At 41.6% G+C, this 25,123-nt stretch overlaps 1 protein-coding gene across 5 annotated transcripts in view; it reads left to right on the top strand.

Annotated features, from left to right (window-relative positions):
• Positions 1–25,123, top strand: part of KIZ (kizuna centrosomal protein) — a 59,371-nt gene that overhangs the window by 27,136 nt on the left and 7,112 nt on the right. For 3 of the 5 annotated variants that reach the window (XM_032183645.1, XM_032183640.1, XM_032183644.1), the window contains 6 exons: positions 2,439–2,652; positions 7,195–7,353; positions 7,867–8,035; positions 11,404–11,566; positions 12,557–12,622; positions 21,589–21,685. In XM_032183645.1, the coding sequence (XP_032039536.1) occupies positions 2,439–2,652; positions 7,195–7,353; positions 7,867–8,035; positions 11,404–11,566; positions 12,557–12,622; positions 21,589–21,685 (868 nt within the window). Of the gene's footprint in view, positions 1–2,438; positions 2,653–7,194; positions 7,354–7,866; positions 8,036–11,403; positions 11,567–12,556; positions 12,623–21,588; positions 21,686–24,342; positions 24,738–25,123 lie in introns of those variants that run through there. The other 2 variants (XM_032183643.1, XM_032183641.1) reach the window with 2 other exon arrangements.

A 25,123-nucleotide genomic window follows, 5' to 3' on the forward strand; every position in this document is an offset into this window, starting at 1 on the left:
GCTCACCTCTGTTGGCAGAGTGGCTGTTGATCATCCTCTGCTCCATCCCTCAGGGTTTTGGCTTTTCTGCACTGTGAGCAGACAAAAGGGAGGAGGAGGATGAAGGATGTGCAAGGCAACAATCAAGAGCAAGCAGCTGTACTGGGCTTTTTGCATCAGTGCCAGACCTTCTGCAGTCCCTTTCAGTGGCTCCTATGAGGCTGCTTTGTCCTGGCAGCCTGCTGAAGATGGACCTCAAAGTTTAGAGGGGTCCTATTGGATGCACTCTGCTCAGCTGGATGACTTCTGTAAAATAAAGCCTCCTCATCCATCTGTGGCATGCTGTTCTTCTAGCAGATGTGAGACTTGGTCAAGTCTAACCTGAGAACTAGGGGATGGCACCTCTATTAGAAAGCGAAGATTTTTTTCTCTGCTATGACCACAGTTGTCTTGAAGTAGTTTGAGCCTCATTTTAGGAGTTTTAATGTCAACATATTTCACTGGCAGCATAGGTGACTTCTCTTTCAGGTTGATTTCCTTCTCCTTCAAATGCCTGTGCAGAATAGCTCATCCATTTCTGAAAATGAGATTTGGAAATGTAGATCAAGAACCAGCATTCTCATGAATTAGGCTGGATTAACTATTACTTGTTTCATGCTTTCTTGAGAGATGTGATGCAGGTTCTCCAGCTGGGATGTTCTCACACAGGGATGAAAGACTGTGCTTCCTTTTGAAGGCTGCTTCCCAACTTCTCACCTTTTTTTTTTTTTTTTATTTTTTTGTCAAGACAAAATGTGTTCTCTCCTGTTTTTACTGGCTTGGTTGCTTATTCTGAAGTGAGCTAACAGACTTGTTTTTGAAGTTGCGGTGACAAAGATTTGTCTCCAAGGAACAGTTTCTTCCATTTTTAAGACCTGGAAGAAATGCCGTGCCCTGCCAGTTAACATAGTGATTTTTGACTTAAACTAGTTTTCCAAGCTGCATAAGAATAGCTAAAATGGAGCTTTTTTATGGGAACTGTTGGCAACCCTAGTGATGCAGGGACTCCAGCTCTCCTGTAATGCTTATGGCTTTCTGTATAGATGAAAGCTGCCATCCCCATTTTCTGATGATCTTCTGTACTACTTGCTCTTTTTCTCCCCCTCCCTATAGCTTTTTCTTTCCCATAGAAATCTATTTGCCTCTGATTTTCTTTCACCTGGCACACCTTCCACTTCTGTGCTGCTGTGAGAGGCTGTTCCAGCTGGAGTTGGGGGGGATGGATGGTCCCAGGGCTCTCCTGGCAGCTCTGTGCTGCCCAAAGGACAGTGCAAGGGGTCAGTGCTGTGTGGCTGGAAAAGGAGTGCTCCTTTAATTTCTGCAGTGGGGTACCTCTGCCTTCAGAGAAACCATGCAGCTGGGTTTGAAATTAAAATGGACATTTTGTCACAGCATGGTGATCCCTTTGGGCTGCCTACAGGGCTCGCTAGGTCTGCTGCCAAGCGTGTGCTGCAGAGCGAGCGGGCTGATGTCAGCCAGGTTTGGATTTGTACAGCATAGTCTTCCAGCTCCTGAAAGTTGGCCCTTTGTGCTGCAAGTGAGGGGAGCAGAAGGCGATTGGCTCCACTCTGCATAGCAGGAGCAACATGTGCCAGGCTTTGTGCAAGGAGAGGAGGTCCTGGTATCGGCTGCTGTTTATCACAGCCCTCCATAATTTGGGCCTAAGCTGAGCAAAAAGCTGGATATGCTGTACCATAAGCAGCTGCATGGATACTGCTTAACTCAAACCCATGGTGAACTTAATGGAGAACTGGGAATTTCTGTGACCAATGCTAATTTATTCCAACAATTGTTGGTCCATTCAGTTTTGGTGTTTTTTAAAAAGTAGGTGCGTTTTTTTCTTTCTTGGCACATGAGTCAGCCCTGTATTCTCCCTCTTTAGAAAAGGTAATTAACGTGCTGAATTTAAAAGCCTCTGGGCAGGCATTTCTTCTGCAAGGTTTAAAAAAACTGTGAAAGAAGCCTCTTCAGGTGCATTCCCCCCTCCCCCCCTTGGCCCCCCAAGAAAAGCTTTTTTGAAGCTTTCTCAATAAGTTTTTTTTTTTAAACTTCTTTATTTTCTTTTCCAGATGCAGTTTTGGGAGGTAGATGGTCTTCATGGCAGGGCTCCTTTTGGCTGGTACTGGGCATCTCTCCCAGCTGCCTCCAGTTGCAAATCTAAGCTGGGAGTGCAGCCAGGGCCTCCCCAAACTCCCCCTTGTGAGGGAAGTGCAGAAGGACACGGAATGTGGGGAGAGGGCATGGAAAGCCTGAAAGCAAAGCAAAGGCAAGAGGGGTGCTTGCTCATGTCTGCAAGTGAGATTGGAGAATGCACCAGGTGGCTCATCCTGGCTTAATCCCATGCACCACGACTCATTCCTTGGTCCTGCTAATGTTTTGGGAGTAATTTTTTTTTTTTTGTGGTGGTTACTGTTCTGCAGGACCCCAGGATGGCCTGAGTAATGGGCAACCATCACAGGCAGTGAGCGAGGACAGCAGCAGCGAGCCCCTGGTGTGTGCAGGCAAGGGGATGCTGATGGCAGCAGGGAACAGGACATGGGCTGGAGGCACCCACCCTGCAGAGGTATTCTCTCCACAGCCATCCAGCCCCTGTGCAGCAGAAGAAGAGCCCCTGGGCAGCCTGGCAGCAGATGGGTATGTCCTTGCGATCCCTAGCCCAGCGGGGCAGTACCTGTCACAGAGGTGTCCCCAGATGTCTTTCCAAGCTACAGAGGACAGCTGGTTCTGCTCCCTTGCTGTGCCCCAACAGAGCTGTGCCACTGCTGGCATCGCTGCGTCTTGTGCCCTGAAGGCAATAATCACTCTTTGCACGCTGCTTTTCCTGACCACAACAGAAATAGTGAAGGCTTTGCTACCAGCTCATATACCTCCCTCACCTTGTATGCCACTGGTGCTGGGCTTCCTTGCCTTTGGGCTGGCCCCGCTCATATGTGAGATGTGGCCAGTTGAAGTGGCTGTCGTGGTGCAGGGCTTGCTTGGAGGCCTGCAGGCTGAATGAGGGGTGGCTGTGGGCTGGAGAGGGAACACATATGGAGGAAAACAGCATGCTCACCTGTGGAGGGTGAGGAAATATTTTTTTGCAGTGTTTTTTTCCCTGTTTGTTTGTATCTTGATCTGTTTAGCACATTTGTTCTTCCTGTATCCATGTTTACAATGTATTAGGAGCTGATTTCAGTATCAGTCTGTTTTTTAATAAACGCCATTTGAGCAGAAGCTAATAGGCACCAATATACACTTATGTAACTTCACCATTTCACATTTGCATCAGACTGTTGCTTGCTATAGAAACATCATCTAATTTACATCTAAATAGCTTTTACAGTTTTTCTTTTGTATAACACCTGTTAATCATAACACTTTGCAGGGAAGTTGCATAGAGTGCTTGCCTTTGCTGGAGAAGTCATAGCTGAGCGGTGGTAATTTAACCTTTTGTTCTCTCTCTGTAGATGCTAGTGATGCCTAGTTGTTCATGAACTGATGAAAATATTATGCAATGCTCTTGAAGCCCAGCTAAATTATAAGAAAGGTTTCACTGTTTGCATTATCTCTGGAGCATGACTAAAATCAGATTGTAAATGTTTCCTCTCACATTATGTTGAGTTGAATACCTGTTTCTCAAGGCCATACAAGTGTGATCTCCACTGCTGTGTGTTTCTGCAGAAGAGATACAAATTTTAATTTTTTTTACCTGAAGACTAAAATGCAGATAAAATTTCAGAAATGTCAGGCATGGAAGATGCTGTGGAGCGATACGTAGCCTCTACATTATTGAATTGATAACCAATTGTTTTTAAAGTCCATCTCTCCAATGTACTCAAAATTCAGTGCATGTTCCTGAGTCCCGCAAAATAATTCATGAGCTGAAAGTCTTGGAGAAACTTTCCCAGTAATTAGCAGGTGAACTTCAATTACGTAAATAACAAACTATGCAGGCAGTTTTGAGGTCAATGCTCACTCAGCAGGCAAAATCCTTCTTCCAAGATAGGAAGTCCTATGTTTTAGGTTTTGGGTGAAAGTTCCTTTCTTTCCTTACTTTAGAGACATCACTTTAACTGAGCTCTTGTTTGGGAAAAAAAAAAAAAAAGTTTGTTCCCCCAGAAGAAGTGTTTGTATGTTGTATTTTACTTCAGAATTAACCTGTTTCTTTCCAGTCTAGTTTCAGCCTGCCTTTTCCAGGTGGAAAAACAGTGATCTCATGATAATGCTGTCAGGTGGCCAAGGAGAGGTGACGTTGCTGGGAAGGGTCTCCTAGGGCAGTCTCTGAGGCTGGGTCACAGCCCACAGTGGGGTGATGCAACTGCTGTCATAGTCACTGAGGATGGGGCTTCTGCTGAATCATGGCTGTGTCAGGGCGCTGCGGGGCAGGTGTGCTTGACTGGAGGCTGCATGCACGCCTCTCCCAGCTGGTGCCCTCTGCTCCAGCCCGTGGTGCCTGGCAGGCACAGGTCTTCCAGGGGACTTGCTGGGGCTGCCCCCAACTCTCCCTGTGGCAGGCACCTACCCTGCTGCCTCTCTGTCCTTTTGGAATTCCTCAGGGCACCCAGTGCTTTATTCAAGGGCTTAAAAATGGGGAGCGGGAGGGGGGGGAAAGGGTCTCTGAGAATTAGTGTGTGGAAAGATGATGGCTATTTTAAGGCTGGTGTTGAAGGGGTGGAGAAAGGCAGAGCTTATGCCTGTGCTGCTTCAGCTGCATTGAAGAGGGCTTAGCACAGATGGATTGTGCATTACAAAATGTAACACATAATTCAAGCTGTCAGCTTAATCAGACTGTTTCCAGGAAGCAACCTGTAAAAGAGAAGGACCTCTTGTTTGCTGACCTCTGATCCGTAGCCTGCTGCAGATTGTCATACATTTTGTTTTTTCTTTATGTTGGTGTCCCTTCCTTCCCCTTCCCTTTTTATTATTGTATCCCTCTCGAGTGGCACCCTGGAAGGACCACCCAGGGGGAGGGAGACAATAGGAAACGAGCCAGCCGCTGAAATACAGGTTTTGTAAGACTTTGGGGGAAGAAAAAGCACTGTTTAACTGCATATGCTATCTCCCTGGTATTGTTTTGCTGATCAAATGTCTAGGAAACTCGATGCAATGCAGGGCAGCTCCTACTCAAATGCTCACTGTTGCCAAACAGTCTGATGGAAAACAAAACTTTGGTATATCTTAGCATAATTGCAAACATAACGTGAGCTGTGGCGCAGAGTGTTTTTCAGTTGGTAAAGCAAGGTTGGCTGTGTAAATAGCAGCTTCCTCACAAAAACCTGTTTATGTGGACAGGCCCTGTGGGCTGGTGGAGACCTGGGCTGGAAAGTGCCACACAAAGCGGGCAGCCTGGCTGCGGGGCGAGCAGCCACTGTACCCCTATAGGCTTTGCCTGCTTTGTTTCAGGGTGAGGAGACCTGGTTCTGATGCAGCGCCTCAGCGCTGCTGTCCTGGGCAGTGAACGGGAGTGCTGCAGAAAATGCAGGGAGGAAGAAGCTGGCATCTGGCCATCTAAGGAAAATAGCAGAGTTTTAGGAAAGCAGAGAATATTTCCCAAGGTGGCATATTGCCTTTCCCAGTTTTGTGTGCTTTTTTACAATGCATCAAAGAAAACTTGGTTCAAAAAATCAAGCTGATCTCTTTCAACCTTTTGAAACCACCTCATAATTTACATTGTTATTACACTGACCATTTTTCTCAGGCGTTCTTTCCTTTTTGGCATATTCTTTTTGACTTTGAGATATTTACATTTCCCAACAGCTGGAGAGAAAAGGCTAGGGATGCAAGAGCTGGCTGGCTCCTCAGTTGGGAATAAGAAGAATGTGCAGAAAAGACTTCAGTCTAAAAAAAAAAAAAAGCTGTTTTTTTTTTAATCAGGATTTGCAATGAAGGCAAAGCTGGCTGTTGTTTGTTGTTGAGCTGCAGGACATAGTTTGCTGCGTGTGCTTATTGTGCCTTGTCCCACCAGTCCCTGGTTTGCGGGGAGGCCAGTTTGGCTGCAGCTCTCCCATGCCCAGGCTTTTCCTAGAACTGGCCTCTAAAATACAGTTTCTTTTGAAAGCTGTGAGCCTCTGTACACAAAAGGGAATGTGGATGCAAATAGGAAAGCTTTGCTGGGGGCTGGCAACTTTTTTTTCTTTCTCCAGAGCCTATCACCTGTGCTTTGCTGCTTTGAAGAGCTAAGCGAGGGTGTTTATTTTTATAACTTGCTTGACAGAAATGTGTTTAAAATGTCCCTGACAGGTTCCTGCAAGCCCTGTCGGCACCCGTGCACCCTGTAGCTCATTCCTGGTCGCTCTGCTGCTCACCCACCCACAGCAATCATGGGCATCTTGCTGCTGGTGACATGCACAGTGCAGATTGAGCTCTGCAGGAGCTGCCTATCAGAGCTGGCCTCTTCATGCTCACGGTTGCATGTGGCCAGCTCACAGAGCAGTGGGGACCTGCAAGCAAGCACCCGGGAAGCCTCCCTGTGCTTCCGTGGCTTCAGTGTCATCATTGAGCTGAAACATGGCACTCAGAATTGTGTACCCAATTATTTTAACAAATGCTTGTGCCTAAACTCATTGCCTTTTGCAGCCCTGCTTTGCAGATCATGCCTGTGAAATAAAAACATGTTTCCATGAAAGGAGACCGTCCGCTTAAAGTGGCTAATAATGCTTTGCTGGGGTACAGAATAACAACTAGAAAAAACCTTTCTTAAAGGAGGAAAAAGTCACCAAACCCCTTATGTTAACAAAAGCGGGACCAGATAACCCAGACTGTCACTCAATGGCAACGGGCTCCTAATTGCAAGAGCTGGGAGGAGCTTTGTGGTTTTACTTAAAATTAAATGTCAGCCTTCTTAAGCTAGGATTTTCATAAACAGTTGTTGGAGGATTTCTGGGGAGTTACAAGGAAGGGTTTACAGGACTTGGCCACGCAGCCTGCCGTTAGGAATGGGTTTCAATATCACAATTGATTTGGCCAGAGCAGATGCAAGGTGCCATTTCAGCTTTAACTTGTCATGATGTTTCTACCCTCATTGTTTGCGTAACCAAACCCTTGCAAAGACCTGGTCATGGGCATGCTGCTTTTGGCTGTCCCACTGGTTATCCCATTAGCCAAGGGCTATATGACAGGCCTTGCATCCACCCCTCTTCTGGCTGTCTCTCTGATCTTCAAATAAATACCTCACATCGCACCTGCTTTATTTTGCAGCTTTTATAGTCAGGCCAGTAGCCTGAAAGAAGATGACCTTGAAGCTGGAGAAGCAGCTCTCTGTCATCAGCCAAAGGCATTACTGCAGAGCCTGCGGGGTGGCCACCCCCTCCCTGGGAACATACTGTGTGCTGCCCGTGGGGTTGGGGAGCAGAGCAGGTACGTGGGGACCAGCCTTCCCTGGGGGACTGGCATCCTTCTTCCCACTTCCTTCTTTCCTGTGTGTATGCCACAAGGACAAATTAGAGGTCTCTTTAGTACAGCAATGAAAACATTTTCCATTCTTTGTTACTTACCTAGTCCCCTGCGTTAAGCAACACTGGAGTGTTGGCAGGATCAGGCACCTCTTAGTACTGAGGAGGACTCTGTAACTGCCTAGCATTCCTTCCAGGGCAGATGTGCCTTTGAGTTCTGTGTGTTATTGTTCCTGATGGCTGCCTTTGCCTGACCTGGCTTGCCACAGTTCGTCCAAGTCAAAAGTGACTTATTTGCTTTTGATGCTTTTACAAGCAAAAATAAGGAAGTGTATGCTGTGAGTTAAGGGCAAAAGGGGTTGCACATTTTCTTACTGCATACTGACCTGCCCCTCCAGCCCCAAGCAAGCAGACAGGCAGGGTAGCTCCCATCTGAGCACCGTAGGCTCTGAGCCTTGCCTTTGGTTGTATTCCCTAGGGCAGACCTGCCACAGGATGTGGATGTACTGGATGTACAGGATGTACTGCAGGCTCCCCTGAGAAACCCCATGTCGTTTGTGGCAGGGCACTGCTGTCTGCTTGCCGAAGAGGTGGTGGCGATGTTTGAAAACCTGCTGGTTTCGGGGAAGGAAGTGCCAGATGACCAGGTTGGTTTTGGTGTCCGTCCGTCTGTTTGGCTCAGGTCACTTGCAGCTGCTGCTCATCACAGTTGGGCTGCACCGAGCTCCCAATGGCTGTTTGTTAGAGAAAATTCCCACAGCTTAGCGTCACTTGTAGCATGCTGCACGTCTGTGGTAACAGGTGCTGGGGTTTTCCGGTGCACTTGGCAAGTTTGGTAAATGCTCACTCTTTTCCCTGCCTGGGGTTGTTAAAGAGGGAATCATGCAATGGTGCAGTGATTAGTGGGTCTTCCCCCAGTGTGCTGGCCTTATTGTAGGCAGAGTGAAATGGAGACACTGCTAAAAACAGGTATTTCTTAGGGTAGGATGTTCTTCTGCTGCTATTCTTGTAATTCACAGGATGTATTTGACTTTTTCCTGTCTTGCTCTTTCTGTGTTTGGAAGAGAAACCTGAATTCCACAGAAAATGAGGTACTGGAGGCCATGGGGGCACTGAAGAACCAAGTAACCACAAAATGCATGACCAGAAGTTGTTGTTTCTCAGGATCTCTGTCCCCTTTAGCATGCTTTCTTCTAGTTGACATCAGTCAAAGTGGGCATTTTAGTATCCTGTAAGAACAACATAATGTCAAAATCAACAGTGCCAAAGGACTAAATTGCACTGTTAAAGTGCAGCAGGCCCTGTCTGCGCTTCTAACAGTACCCAGTACCTGGGTCCTGGGGAAGGACGAGCAATTAGTGCTCATTTATCAGCCCTTGGAATTGCTAGAAAGTGGGTAAGGAGAGAACAGACTTTCCATGTGTCTCAGGACACAGGCGTAGGTGCAGCGTATTGCCCCGTGGAGCAAGCAGCCCTCTGAGGTCTTCAGAGGTGCCTGCTCTACCCTTCAGATCTGTTACTGATTTAAAGAAGCTAAAGAAGCTCATGCTTGCTGTGGTGCAAGTTTATCACAAGGCTTAATTATCTGTTTTTCTCTGTGACTTAATAGCTTTTTATCAAGCATGATAGTGTTTTTTTTCCTTTTTTTAAAAAAACAAACAAACAAAAAACCAAAAAAACAAAACTGAATTGTCTGGTATGCTAAATATGCAGCAGATTTTACAGGTAACAGCATCTTTGTCCTTTTTAAACTTTAATGTGAAAGATTATAAGCAAACTCTACAAATTTTGTAGGAGTTATTTTTCCTTATGTACAAATGACAGGGAAAGAAAGGAAAAAGTGTATGCACAGGTACATATGCATGTATGAACATATATGTAATACTGCCAGAGCAAAAATATTTGTTAAAGTTCTTTCCCCTCTAATTTTTAATGGGAAATTAGAAAGCAGTTTAGGCTATATTTTGGTTTTAATATTTGATAGAAATAAGGATAATGAAATGTTTTGTTTAATTATACACTTTCAGTGATAGCCAAGGTAACTTTTTTCTGTCTGTGGATTGTATTCTGCCTTAAAACATTCAGCGTATTAAAAAGATGAACAAGGAATGTGTCCTTGCACTGGTGGCAGATAAATACTGTACATAAATTTACGATTGTATGTAAAAAATTTGTATCAAGTCAAATCTCCATAACGCTGGCTTTATGGGTGAATATAAGCAGTAACAATCTGCTTATTGCTACTTTTTACTGTGGCCTACGTATATGCATTTAACTCTTATTTTTCCATTTAAAAGAATCCATTCACCTGAATGTAATCCCAGGATTCATTTTATGCTTTGAAACGCCTGACTTCCAAGCAGGCTGCACAGAACAGTAGCTATATAAATTACTATACATATATATATATATATTTGTATCTTATAATATTTTTATTATGTGCAGGAACAGTTGCTTTACCATGAAGATGTATGTAATGTAGTTATGAACTTCATTAGCCATCTGTACCTGGGGATCTTAATCATTTGTGACTTCAGATCTTGAATTTTGGGTGAGTCCGGCTCATGTGGGACAGCCACAGCGAGCTGGCTTCCTCGGAGTTCTTCCAGAGAAATTAGCAGAGAGATGCTGCTAAATGGCAATGAATTCTCATGGTAAAGACATCCCCATCCTACCAATAATTAAAGGGTTTCATTATATTCAGAAAAGGAGACATAAAATCCCTGGTTTTTGCTGCTGAAGTAGCAGCTTGCTTTCCTTGTTTTTGTGTGGAGTCTTCCCCTGTGTAAATTCAGTAGGGGGGGAGGAAAAAAAAACAAAACACAACAATATATCTGTTAAAGTTATTTGCTTGAGACTCAAAAAGTTGCCATTCAGGGCTCCCAAATAAATATGTGATTGAAGAAAGGAGACGGTGAAATCTTGTTGAGAGTCCAAAATGGTTTTGGACTTGAAGTCACTTCAGTCTCTTAGGTAAGCATAAATAAATTAAGTTACAAAAGTTGGGATTATCTCTGAGGTGCTGACTTACTTAGTATTTAATAGCTAATTTAATAATAAGGTGATTAGAGTTAAAAAAAAAAAAAAAAAAAAAGACTTGTAGAGTCAAATCCATGCTTTGTGACACAATAAAAACAAAAGAATGCCCTACAAGTTTAAAAAAAATAAAATAAAAAATGAAAGAAAGGAAAGATGCCCCCAAAGCCTTTGCTGCTCCTTGTGGAATAATAAATGACAGAAAGAATGTTTTCTTCTGCTCTTAGAGTCTGATAAAGCAACAGACTTGGATGACAGCTGAAGAAATGCTTGTTTTTTGTTTTTTTTTTTTTTTTTTTTAAAAAAAAGCTAGCTTTTAACTTCACTATGTTTACACTAAACTCAGCTCCTTATAAAGAAGTCTGCTTCCCATCTAATGTTTTCATCATTGAAAGTAATGTTTCATTAACAGAGGTCAAAATAGTGCTGCTACAGGGATCTGCACATGCAGACGAGAGAATAAACTTGATAAATGTGTAGTAATAATACAGACTAAATTCTGAATTGAGCCCGAAGGAAGCCAGTGATGGGTCAAGTTCTTTGGCTTCAGATTCACTTACCTCAGTGATGTTTTGTTGCAGCTATTGCTGACAATATGTGTTAATTTGCCTTTTTGCTGTGCCTGAAATGGAGAAGGAAAGACTTTTTTTTTGTTGTTGTTGTTCTATTGCTGTTGTAGCATGTGCCATCCATTCTTACATTTTGCTTACAGTAAATGCCTAAGGCACAAAATAAGAACAGTTTCCGGAAAACATAGCGGTTAAAAGAATAATTCAAAGTTTGTGTTACTTGAAGGCAGAATGCAATTGCTGGGCTAGCACTGATTTAACTCAGAGGTAATTCAACATCTAACAGAAATACACTGGAAACAGATTACTCTGTGAAGTATAGATTAGCCTAAATGTATGTTGGAAAATGCTGCTGCTCGAGACTCAGGATAATAGGGCTGCGGTTATTTTTATTTTTTTTAATGCTGCAGGCTCCACCGCTGTTGAGAGAGGTCCTTCCAGAAGAAGGGTGTGGAGATAGGTCATCTATTCAGAGTAATGAATCATCTTACAGCTTGCCATCGATCCCAAATGATGGTGGGGAAATAAAGCAGGCAAAACACGCTCCCCAGCTTGATGGCACAGGAAAGCAAGGTAACAAGTGCTAAAAGGTCTGCCTCTGTGCTCCAAGTTACTGCTGTGCTCTGCTGCAAGGTACAAATGTGTTATCCAAATCTGCTGGGGATGGTTACACCTACTGGCAAATTACAAATATATTAATGTGATTTTTACGAAACATTGCAATGTTGTTCGTCACTCTTGTTACTTCTTAAAATGAATGCTACCTGTTGTGACTGTTTTCTTTCTGTAGAAGACTGGATATTGTGGTAATTATTGAAACAGGATCTATATGCATATACATATTTTTAAAATGTTTAGAAATTGTGTGATATCTTAGCTGTGTTTTTTTATGAAGCCAGACTGCAGAACATATTTTCCAAAATAGGAGTGTTGATGATAAGAAAGGTGTGCAGTGCCATTTCAGAGCCTAAAAGGTGGATGTTAGTGAAAATCCAGTTAATTTCTTTAGATAAGGAAGTAATAGATTAGTTCAGTGTAATAACTGGCGACAGCAACTTGCTCAGCCTGCTCTCATAGCATCCCTTACATCAAAGTCTAGAAGAGACGGGCAATTAAGTTGCAATGCTCTTTACACAGCAAATGTAAACAAACTGATTTAGGCCTTCTAAATCCATGCCACTTTTATCTGCAGAGGAGATGGGGACTTTGATTTAAACTAATTTTCAGTGGTTGGTATGATCTATGCTGTCGCTGTCGGGCTTCTGGACAAGATCGCAGAATTACTGTTGGCTGTTTGTTTCTGAAATCCCATTGGGTCTTAAATTATTTAAGACATTTGGTTAGCTTTTCCTTTTTCTCTGGGAGCTACAGAGGCACAGCAGCACTGCATTCGAGTAAAGTTCACAGTAGGCGCCTCTTTTAAGAACGGTAATGGATAGTTTAGATCAATAAACAAGAGATAACAAAAGTGAGAAATTAAAGGGAGTAGGGCTTAAAAGAAAACAAACCAGTCTGATCGCCACCACTTTGAAATGTGTTTCATTATGGTGTGTTCACATACAGAAGTCACAAGCTGGTGTGAAGATGAGAGCCAGGAAGAAAGCGTGGTAAAAAAGATTCCTATTACAGGTAAAAGTAATGGCTGCGTATTAACCTCAAATGCAGTATTCAACTTTATTATATAATCAAAATATGGCATTTTAGGGGCTTGGGTCCACTAATAGTGAGTAAATTCAGCTATTACATACCGAGCACAAAGATTAAATGCAGGATCATAAAGTACACACTCATGTTAATGTAAACGAAGATGGAAAATAACAGTGCCTATTTAATTCCTTGTAATCATGTTACACATTTAAACCATGTGAATATCCCGTCATTTAGCCTTTCAGGTCCTAGTATCAGTGTTACAAAGGTCAGTCTCTGTGGGGAAGATCCAGTAATTATATGGCAAACTACAGATGTTTCTGATTTGATTCTTTTCCTTTCTCTAGTAATTGAATGTGTATCATTAGAATAAGCGCAGGGAAAAATCCCGCTAGACAGTAAGCTGTGCTTTTGCCTCTGTTACAAAAGCTGACTGATAACACCAAATTTTTAGCAATCAGGTTTTATCAAACCGTGTTCAGATCTCCCTGCAGCAGATGCATTAGGCTTGCTTAGGATCCTGTGATGCTGTTGCTTTTCAGTTGTGAAGTATCAATAATGCATTAGTATTCAGGGCAGAGCTCTTTGCAATAAGTCTCAATTTTCTTTTGCCTGATTTGGTGGTGGGCTGCTTCATTATAAATTTTGATGTTTGGCTAAATATTTATTTATGCAGGTGTGTACTCTGACAAAAAGGTGCAAGGGCATCTGTTGCATTCGCTGTTCTTGTCTGCTCTTTTACGGCTTAAAAATAGCCTGTCTTTGAGTGCAATTCATTTCTCTATGGAGATTTTCCTCTGCTGCTTTTTGAGCCTAATTTGCAGGTGAAATATAAAAATTTGCTTCTTGTATTCCCAAATTACACTGCAGCATTAATATGTTAGCCACATAAGTTAAATTTTTTTGAGGTTTTGAGAGTAGAATGCTTTCCTTTTTTCCTGCTGCTTAAAATGTCCTTCACTTGCACACAGCAATGTATTTCAGAATGTAAGCTGCACTGATATTTTTTCAGACGAATTAAAAGCACACAAATTACAAACCACTTGAATTTTCAAATGACAAGTGTGATTTATTTCATGAAAAACATTTATCTAAAACTTTGCAGATTTTGTGATAGGTTTAATTTTCTTTGTAATTTAAAAGGATTCAGATCTGAGGATTGCAGTTCAAGCACCATAATCTGTAGACAGTATTGACCAGAATGATGTAAAGAATGGCGCCTTCCTCCAACTAATGACGTCATGGATTTTCTTAATTTGTTGTTTTTGTTGTTTTTTTTTTTTTTGTAAGGAGAATGTGAGCTCTTGAATATCTAGAGTTCCCAAGGCTTCTAGTTTGCTTCTCACCCATGCTGGATTTTAGAATATATCAGGACTCTTTTTAGCTATGAAGCCTGGCAGATTTTGTGTACAAATGTGTCACAAATGTGTCAGAGTAGTCCATTGCAGTTTTCCTGCTGGGGAACCGGATGGTGTGCTGGCTCCTGATCTGGGTTGCAGCTAGTCAAAAGCTGAACTGCGTGTACATCCCCTTTCCCTTACCTCTCCCTTAGCTTTCTCACCAAATGGACCTGCAAATACTAATACTTCCCACTTGTAAAAATGCTGAGAAAATCATACTTCAGATTAGAACACCAAGAACAGTAACTGAAGTTAAAGCAGATTCAGAAGGAAAGGATTTTTATTTACTACTGTTATTGCAGCATGTTTGCAGTGGCCTGCGTTCTCATTGTGTCTAAGGGTGAGGCTTTTCATATCTCACTTGAAAGCAAGGTCCTCCTTTCAGCTGTGATTCATCTTCAGTCCATGATCTTCTCCAGGCTTCTCATTCTCTTCTGGCTCCTTGCTATTCCAGCCTGTCACTCTTTGCTTTTTGCTCATCATTACATGCTGCAGGCTAGCCTTGGAGTATTGAAATTGTTCAGTGCCCAAAATAGTGGCAGTATATCTGCACCTTGCTTTTTGGGCTCAAATGACTTTTTAGAGGGTTTGGTTTTCTTTTTTTTTAGATAGGCTGATATTTAATGTCAGTTAAATACATGACCGTTTTGTTGTACAACTATTTTTCACTGACATTCTAGTTAGGGGAAATGGGCAGCTGTCTGTGATGGGAAAGCTGCAGGACCGTGAGTGTCTCCTTGTCCTGTGAGGACAGGCAGGTGGCTGGCTGGGAGGGTGCTGGGGTGTGAGGAGGGAGTGGGCACCTTGAGTCCTCTGATGCATCACCAGCAGAAACCAAAGGGATTTTAATCCATTTCTGACAATAAAATGCTTTACCGGCTCTGCAGCAGTCAGAGCATCCCATGCCTTTGATGAGCTTCCAAAGTCTCCATTTCAGAAGAAAGCACCACACAAAGTTTTCTGTCTGGCTGGCCCAGCAGTGCTGGGTGGGGTCTGCCCTTTTCTTCTATTCCCATGTGAAGTCTGGCACCTTGCAAAAGGCTGTGTTGTGCTAAGTGACCTTAAAAGGATTTTATTTTGTGTAAGGTACCACTCAGCTTAAGTAAGGCTATTGGTATCACCCATAGAGGGGAGAGCTTGAGATTTCATTAATAGCAACCTCATTTTTACAAGGCTCTGAGAGAATAGAGGAGTATATGTGGGTTCATTTTAGTTCTCTTCCTGGATGCTTTGTTTTTTTTTTATCTTGGGAAGACATGTAGAAGAAATTAAGTGTTCAACTTTTTTGCTATTTCTGAGATAGGTGAATAATGGGAGATTAAAAAAAAAGAAAATCTTTTTTTTTTGGTTTTGCGGATGACTTTAAAAGTCTCGTGAGTAGGAAACTGCTGGTTTTATTGAAGGGGCAGGCTTGTTAAATCTTTAACAAAAGCAGATTGTCTCCATACCCTTCATTTATGTATTTGATTTAAATAGATGCTATAGTTGAAAGCATTAGAATAAAAATGGCATTACTTCTCTACTCATCAGGCTTTCATAATGCCTTGGATATCATGTGCCATCTCCTTTCGAAGTAGAAAATCTTCCTTAGAAACAAGGAAGAAAAACCTTCCTAAGAATTAATAAAACAAAAAAACTTTATATAGTGTAAAAAGCCATGAAAGGGCACAAATCCAATTCTGTTTTCCTTTTTTGGTCACCCTTAATAAGCCAATAATCCTGCCAACACTTTGCCTATGGCCAAGCATCCTTCGTACTTTGAGTTTGAAATCAAAAGGTTCCTAAGGTTCTACTCGGAGTGTGCTAATAAAGTCATTAATAAGTCTACCCTACTTTTTGCTTCATTTGATATAAATCCACTAGAAACTACTGTTGGGGGGGGGGGTACAGGTAACCTGTACATGATTAATAACTGTTGGTTTGTTGTAATCTGACAGAAGTACACTCGGACAATGTAAAACTGCACATTTTGTTTAAATTAGTTCAAGTTACATTCTCCAGTGGGTGATATTTTACATTGCTTAACATGAAGAAGTTTTGGAAAGACATCTAAGTCCTTTTTTGGTTGCAAATTCAGTGTGAAAGATCTTGGTCTCTCTTTAAATGGGGCAGCGACTTTTAGCTAAGTGTTCTCACTGGGATGGTGTGCTTCACTGGGATTCCCTGAGTCCTTTGGTCATCAGACTTCTCTGCTCTTGAGAGGGCAGCATCGTGTCTTGGTGTACTATTATGCTAAGAGCATTCTTTTCTTCCTTCAAAGGAAAGGGGAATATTTGTTGGTATTTGACCTATTTCTGGATACTGGCTCCTGCACTGTTCTGCTCAGCTCTTAATTTGGAGATTTTTCATCTATATGCTCATCCCTCTATTGCATCCTTCTATCAGAAGAGCACATCCTCCCATTGGATGTGCAGGTAGCCCTTATCCTCTCCCTGTACCTGTTTTCTGCTTTATTGCAGGAGAAATCACATATAAAAGCCTGTGTACGGATGACTCAAACCTCTGGTCCCAAGGCAGAGGTGTGCACAGTTGCTGTTTGTGTTCTGGCAGTGGCACGGCAGCTGATTTCCCACGTTTAATCCCAGATGGCTCTTTGTGGATGATCAGCAAGTGCAGTAATTAGTGTTAATGTGGTGGAGGAGGCTGTTCAGATTTGTTAGTTCCCTATTTTCGTGCCACAGCTAGCAGTGTGGCAGCCCAGACTGACCAGCACTTCTGAATGTGAATGCAATAAATATTGCCAAGGTAACTAAAACTACACAGCTTGCAGGCTCAGCTGATCCAGATAACATTCCTTTCAAGGCATTACTAACTTTGAAGTCTAGTGACAGCTGAAATACTCAAGCTGCTAACTATTTTATTGTTGATAAAGGTACACAAACAGCGAAGTTCCTTTTTGTGGATATTCTCACTTGTGTATGAGAGAGATGTCTGGGTTAAGCTTGCAAAGGCGCTGGGATCTTTTGCCCCCCAGCTACCTCTGTTTGCATATGGGGTTATTGATTATTATTGGAAATAATGTTTGATAGCTGTTTATAGCTTTTAATTTCCATTCAGAGTGCTCTTGTTCCTCTCCCAATAGAGCAATGCCTACTTGTACTGCTTCATTATGTGCTTTGTGCTTAGGTCACAGCTCTCAATTTCACTTGTGGACTGTATAGGTTGCATGTGAGCCTTGGGGTGAATACAGTAGTACTCCTGTTCTCCCAGTTTGCATTGTAAAAAAACAGCAACTTTGGGAACTGCTTGCACTGCTCCCATTTACAGATGTGCCAAGTCAAATGTTGTGTTGTTACCAACAACCTCTTCAGTGTTTGTAATGACTTTCCCTCCAGCGAAGGGTTTTAAGTGTAACAGCGGTATAGATGCTGGTTTTGATGGCTGAAAGGTGTGTGCTTTTTTTTTCTCTCTGAGAGATAATACAATCAGAAAGATATAAAAGTTGAAAGTGGGAGGCCAAGAGCATCACCTTTTTTTTTTTGTCACTGAGATGTTTAACTATAAATTGATGAACACTGGCACCTAGGTTGTAGGGCAACACATGGAAGGGGGGGGAAAAAGTATCTTCCATATTCTGCACTGGTACAGTATGTTCAGGGTCAAAGATCATTTTAACTGTTGCACAGAACAAAGTGCTAGTGGTTCATTATGCAACTGCGGCAGTTTTTCCTGGAATGCGAATGAAGAAAAGTACACCAATTTTGTTTTGAATAGAATTGTAAAACCTGACGTGAAAGCTGTTCAGACCCACGCAAACTGTGCAGTTAATTCAAAGTTGAAAAGTGTGGAGTGTTTTTTAATTAACAGTGGTATCTCAGATCCTTTGCTAATTCTGAGTTGAGGGAAGAATACACTGGGGGGAAACAGTGTGAGGAGAGCTGTGTCATCCACGGCAAAACAGCTTCTGTTTTCCTGCAGTATTGCTCAGACAACTGGATTAAGAATTTACTTTTCATTATTAACATCCCAATTTGAGTTTAAAGGCTGAGTTTTATCAAGCTTCCTCAGTTGTGTTTGTACAGTAGGTCCCAGCCGTTCATACAGCAAATGCTCAAAATGCCAGCTTTTTAACGTGGAGCTGAGGAACTCCAGAAGCCTTCCTCACCATTGAAACTGGCTAAAAAATCTTTTAAGTGATGCTTCTTGCCACTAATGTGAGCTTGTCCATGGTGGTTGTCCTTTGTGTCCTATGGAGCTGATGGTTGCTGCTGGGCTCTAAACCAGTACATTTTTTGCTTCTTTTCCACTCAGTGCATCTTCTTTACTAGGGCCATAGTGTTCTGTTTTGTGCTTGGGGACAAGGCATGTGTGCTGGGGGAAAAAAAAAAGACAAAACAAAGCAACCTCCCCCCTATAAATGTACTGTTTTAAATTTGGCAGTAATTTGTGTTTAGCCTGAAATATGGTGGGCTTTATGAAGGAAAATACCCTGATCTGCACAATGTGGTTATATCCAGAGTGAAGAAAAGTGCTTCAACACTTTCTCCTAACAATCTATTTTTTATCTTCTGTTTCCCACCCTGCGCATTGCCCCAGTTGCTTGTGCTTAACCACCATGGTGAATGAAGTGTTGCAGGACAGCCAGGTTGGTTATTTTTGTCATAAGTACTGAACGTCTGCAATTGAGACTGTGTTTTCTTCTGTTAACTTACAATGCAGACACATTGTTAAAGGCATGGGGATTAGGCAGATGAATGGGGTAGGATGAGGTAAGAGTGAAATGATTGCTTGGTGCACAAAGTGGTGGTTACTGTGCAGTAACTGCTTAAACATTGTCAGATGCTTCATGGGCATTGCAACACAGCTGAATCACCCAGGCTGTCTTTAAAGGTAAGCTGGTGGATTTGTGAGTGCCCGGAAAGATCACCTGGTGATGTAGGGTAGGGTGCATAGCATGTAAGCAAGCACAAGCTCAAGGGGGCAATCAGACTAATTGGCAAGGAAGTCTGGTGTAATTAAAGCAGAAGTAGGGATCGATAGCCCAGCATTGTATTATAACTGACAGGTAGGGCAAAGCTGGGCTCTGAAGGGTCTCAAAGGTGAAGAACAAGTAGTTTGTGCTACTGTTTGATGTAGTGGAGGAAGGAGAGCCAGTGGAGGCACTGAAAGCATGGTGAATGGTCTTGGGGCTTGTGTGCATGCTAAGCTGCAAGATGAGAGTGTCCTCCCTTGAGTTTTAGCAAAGGTGGCAAAGACATGGGCTGGAAGTGCCACTGGGTAAGGTGTGGTGGGTACATCTGGATCAGAGATGGGCTCCGTGTTATGGGGGGATGGGATGAGTGTCCAGCGAGAATGGAAAAAGCCTGGTGGAGGACCGATGGGGAGGCTCATACAAGGAAGGGACAGGTGTTGGTATCTGGTTTCTGGAGCTCTTGTTAAGCAGAATAATGAGAAACTAGGACATGCAGCACAAAAATGGATCAGAGTGGAGGGGCACGCCCAAGTTGCTTGTGCATGGTTGGCACCTCCTTGGGTTTGTAGGTACACCCCTGCTGCAGAATGGGTAGTGGTGTGAGCCATGGGTGGAGATGCAGGAGGAGTCCCTCATGTCAGGGAAGGAACAAGCAGAAGGGCCACTGCTGGGTGAGAGCTGGAGGGATCAGGATAGCTAGCAGAGGACCCCTCTTCTTCTATCCTTTGCTTGTTTGCTCCAGAGAGATACAGAGGTTGCAGATCTGTTACCTGTCACTTCTCTGAGATTAAAACCATGATGGTACCAACCTAGATGTTCATCTCCCTCTTGGAATGCAGTGAGCTCATCTTAGGAGCAAGCTGTGAACTTGCTGAAGCCAAGCCTGAGAGCATGCACAGGTGGGTTCTGAATACTTGCCCACAGCATTTTGTTAGCTGGGCACACCTTGCTTTATGCAAGACGTTGTTGAGGCAATGAGGGTTGTCCCTCCCAAAGTAAACCCAGCTCTACACCCAGGCAAGACATGAGCATGTAATTTCAGCTGCTTGTGCGTTGTACTTTGAACAATGCATGAGGAGTCCTGAAAAATACACTTCTGTTAAGTGTTTTACTGCTGGAGTGAAAAACAATTTCAAGGAGTTCTGAAATGATTACATTGAAATAGATTATTTTTCTCTTTACTTTCTGAAAGTAATGTGCAAAGAAGCACAAATATTAATTTCTTTATGGCCAGTGGTTTCTCGCTGTGTGCTTGCAGCACTTGGTCTGCAGCACTGAGCTACTGGCAAGCTTGCATCTGGGAAATTCTCCATGATCAGGGCTTGTTTATAATGTCTTGGGGCAGGAGGGGAAGACTGAAATTATACGCAGGTGTATAAAGGTTTTGTTGTGTCCCAATTCTAATTAGCAGTACAAAGTAGCTTTTTAAAGTGAGATTTTTACTTGAGTGTCATGTTCTTTAGAAAGTATGAAAATGAGCAATTGTACCATTCCAGTGAATAAATTTTACTCTATTTACTTTTTAAAAATCAATCTATCTGTACAGAACTGAAACAAGATGCACAGAGCAGAGAGGAAATAAAGGAAAGCATGGATAAGACTGAAATAGTGGGTTGTTTGGCTGCTAAGTCCTAAAGATCATAAGACTTGTGTTTCCCTAATGCAGCTTTCTATTTAAAAGGGAATGGTTGAAAAAGGTGTTATATTAAATAATATTAAAATAAATTAATATATATTCATATATTCAAGAGGAAGAAGAATAAAAATATCCAGTTTTCCTGATTAAGTAAATAAGAATTAAAGGATAAAAAGGAAAAGAAAATTAAGTTTGGCTTAAAGTTGATGTGATAGAATACAATTCTTAATGTCAATGTACTTTTTTTTTGTGTAAAATGAGTTAAAACATGCAAAAGTTTCACAAAAAAAAAAAATCAGATAATTTAAGTGATTAAGGAGTCTTGTTTTCTATATTTTTAACTCATTTTTACCTAATCTTGAGCAAAATATCTTGAGGCACATCCTGTAACTGTAGTGGTTCCTCCTCTCTAAACTCTCTCATCGATCCAGCAGCATGGCTGTTGCATGTATCCTTTTCAAAATAACATGGGTGCTTGCTCAGAACGGCACATTGTGAGGTCTGACTGTTGTTCAAAAAAAAAAGAAGTGAAAAATAAAGCTAACTGGAACAGAGGTAGAATCTAGACATAGGTACATGTTTTTTCCTTTCCAGCATGACAAAAACCAAATGTGACATGGAGCCCCTCTGGGTTGAATGTGATGTGGGGTAAATGAGCCTTAAAGGGTCTTCTATGACAAGGGGCTTGTGGCTTCTGGCCCAGGAGCGAGGACTTCTCTGTCCGTCTGTCCAGCCACGGCAGTAGTGCCTGGCCCACTCTGTGTGTGCAACATGCAGCTTATGCAAAGACAACCGAGAGTAGCTCCAAGAGGAAAACGAAGTGAAAATATTGCTGTGTGCTTTTCTAAATGCTCATTTGGGTTTCACTGATTGCAGGGAATGTAGATGCGTTTATTATGTATTGTGCAGTGTGCAAAAATACCATCAGAACACCTCACTGGAAACAGAGAATGTATGGCTTCAGATTTATTATTTTAAAAATTATATTTTGTGTTAACAGGTTGCGATATTGGTAATGATAGTTCCAGAAGAAAAGAAAGCCAAGAAATGTGTTCAGAAAGGAGTTCATCCAGTGAAAGAAGTGGTGACCTCTCAAGGTAAAGTTGTTAAATCCTTTAACGTTTGAAATGTTGCAGTAGAATGAGAGATGCTGGTAGAATGTGACTGAATTCCTGATTATTTTTATTTTTTTCATGTGATCTAGGGTTAAGGTTTGTATTTAGGTTTGTCTAATGAAACAACTTAAACTCTGGTACACCTTAGAAAATATTTGCACCAAAGCCAAGTATTGTTTTGCAGCTGTTGTTTTCTCATTTTAAGACTCAATTGACATCTCAGTGAACCACAAATTAGCGTGTACAGCTGCTCTCAGTAGGGCTACTCAGAGGCCAGACAATAGAAGTTGTCAGGAAAAGGGCAGACAGAAAACATAAAATCTTCAAGAAATAAAGTGGTGGGTTTCTTCTTGATGTAGCTGAGATGTAAACTAGCTGTAACTGGATAACACTTCTCACAGTCTATAGATTTCCTCCTCCCTCTCCCCCCCTCCTCCCCCCCCCCGGTTATTTTTGGGATATTTACAATATATGTCTTGCTTTCTGACTGAGTAGGTTTAATGGCCTTTTGTTTACCTAAAGAATGCAGTTTGTTTCTTTTTTTTTTTTTTTTTATTCTTAGCAAAACCAAACAAAAAACACTTCTGTGCTTTTTAATGTGGCACTTCGCTATTGGTCCCTGAGCAGTTCTGTTAGATGTTCCCTGTATTCTTCATTGGCATGTAATGGTAATCAAACAGCAACAATCAAATTAGTGGTCAAGCAGCAGCAGCGGAAAATAGGATATAACACAGCCATCTCATGAAATATTGGCTTGGCTTTAGATTCTTATCTGCTCTTATTAGAACAGCCCAGCAAGCGGGTTCTGCTGTTGTGTGGCTCCTTGGCTGAAGATGGCCATTAATAACACTCAGGAAAAGACTTTAAAGCATCCTGATAAATTTTTAACTCATTCTCCTGATAAGACATTGATATCTTTCTGTAGCTTCTTTGTATTGTTATTGATGAGACCAGTTTTGTTATAGAAGACTATTCTGACTTTGCAAGTTTTGTTCTATATTTTCTGTTAAAAACCATAATCTTCCTGCAATTCTTCAGTACGGTAAATAAAGACAAGCTGTAATAGTATATTGATTATTGATGAAGGACATTCATGCTTTTGTTTAGGACTAATTCTCATGATTCAAGCTTTTCTTTTTAAATACTTTCTGGAACTTAGTTTTGCTTGAGAGTGATGCACCAAATAATACCAAATGTTATGAAATTCGAGGGTACTCCTGTAGATGAATTTTAAATGTTAAATTTTAGTCATTCACTGAAGCCCAGCACAGCAGGAAGAGAAGGATTGGGCCTTGGGGAACTTGCTTACAGGATCACTATTAAATACCTATGTTTAAATAGTACATTTTTAATTATTTGTATTTAAGTTTCCAAGCTTTTTTTTCTTAACCTTTTGGTACTGCTTTGCTTGCTAATAATGTTTGACAGCTTCTGTGTTTTTCAGATGCTGTTCATAAGACACTTTTTTTAGTGTTTTATTTTTTAATTCTTATTTGTAATGGATTTAAAAATCACTCTGCCCTATAATTTTATGCCTCTCATTGCTGGGAAGCAAGAGCACTTGAGGCACTGATACGTTGTGGTGTTGCTTTAAAAATAATCATGCAACAGCTTATTTTGTTTCCAGAATGCCTCAGAAATAATGCACCCTTTTAAACATGAAGTTTATTAATAAACTCTTGCTTTTGGACACTTGACATTGGATTTACTGAGAGCCAGTGAAGCAAAAGTAGTAAAGCAGGCAAAATGGAAAATGCAGCTTGCTGCTTGTTTGCGGTCAGGACGCAGTGAAATTTCTTGGCCGCTTACGTTTAAGCGCTCCACTTACTGCAGTCACTTCTTGTGCTTTATTGCTTTTACAAGTGGTCTCGAAACCCACTACTTGAGAATAAACATAACTGTGTAGTACTGCTGTGGTACTTTTTATAAATTCTTCTTTGCTCTGTTTTGTCACTGAGCTGATGAGTGACCTCGAAAAAGACCCTGCTGGACCTAAATAAAAAAAAAAAATGGCTTCCTCTGATGTCCTAGAGACAATAATTATGATGTGCCAGTTAAGCCCAAACTACAGCTGAGGGATTTTACTTTAAAGCAGAGGCTTGGGCGCAAAAATGCATTTATAGCTCTTTGTCTGGCACCTCATTATGTGTGGGCCTGATTCATTAAGTAATTGGTTTGCAGTTGTTTACATGAGTATTAAGGCTTTCTATTCAGCAGCCTTTGAGAGATACATTGTGCAAATGTTGCATGTTATGAATGCAGAATGAGGGGAAGGGGACCAGTCCTATTGGCTAAACACTGCACTCTGTTGAAAAGCAAGAGAAAGAGATTGGGTGCTGCTTTGCATAGCAATGACTTTCTTAATAAGCTTTACAGATTAATACACACAAGCTATAAAAGATGCAAAGAGATACTCTTAGCACATTTATACATGCTCATTTCACTATTATGGTACTGGAGATGGGAAGAATTGAGTTCTTTCATATTCGGTTTTTCAGTGCATGTCTTCAGTGCATGAGACTTAATAGAATCTGATGTTTATTGTATTATAAATCATGGGGAAGTAGGCAGATCTGCAACAGTTTATTATTAAAGATTCTTTCAATGTAAATCTTTTTCTACCATTGTATTTCCTACAGCAAAATCATTTTGTGGTTGAGTGGGGATGAAAGGCATAATGTACGAAGGAGTGAGTCTTAATAGGAAGCTGCTCTCTGAGTAAAGACCACTTGTTCCCTTTTGTTTGGAGGTGCATGCCAGAGCTTCCTCTTCTCCTGCAAATATTGTCCGCTTCTACCTTAGGTATCAAACTGTTTTTTTCCAGGATTTGTTTACTTTACTGAAAGAATATCTAACTGCCCGGAGATACAACTTTTAGTTTGAAGTTGAGGTTTTGCAAGACAAAAGAGTGTACTAAATTATATAATTACTTGGGGGAAAAGGCATCGTAAGTCAGGACTGAATCGCCCCAAAAGAGCGGGCAGAAGACGATGTGTGTGGCATTTTGTAGCCCTGTAGCAATAGATCCAGCCAGAGGAGGTCACTAGCTTTCTAGATAATTCTGTATTTTAATGCAAGCAGTTTATTTTTCTTTCACTTGTTTACTCTGTCTCATTTCAAAATAATCTGAAGATTAAGTATGTATTATAGACTGAGAACCAGATAAAAATTCTAATTTGTCAGGAAATAAACATCATGTAAAGTATTTTAAACTTTGATTAATCTGTTTTCTGGAAGTAATCCAACCTGGTCTCTGGAGGCTGTTTTTTAGTCAAAAGCTACCTCTAACAAACACAGATTTAATGATAGGTAAATAAAAGTTTGCAGATTATAATTCATCCTTTTAATTATTCTCAGAGGAGATATTTAATAAGAAACTAGCTATAACTAATAGGGCACTTCCCTTGCTGTGTCACGATG

The sequence above is a fragment of the Aythya fuligula genome, chromosome 3 (assembly GCF_009819795.1).
Source record: "Aythya fuligula isolate bAytFul2 chromosome 3, bAytFul2.pri, whole genome shotgun sequence".
NCBI lineage: Eukaryota > Metazoa > Chordata > Aves > Anseriformes > Anatidae > Aythya > Aythya fuligula.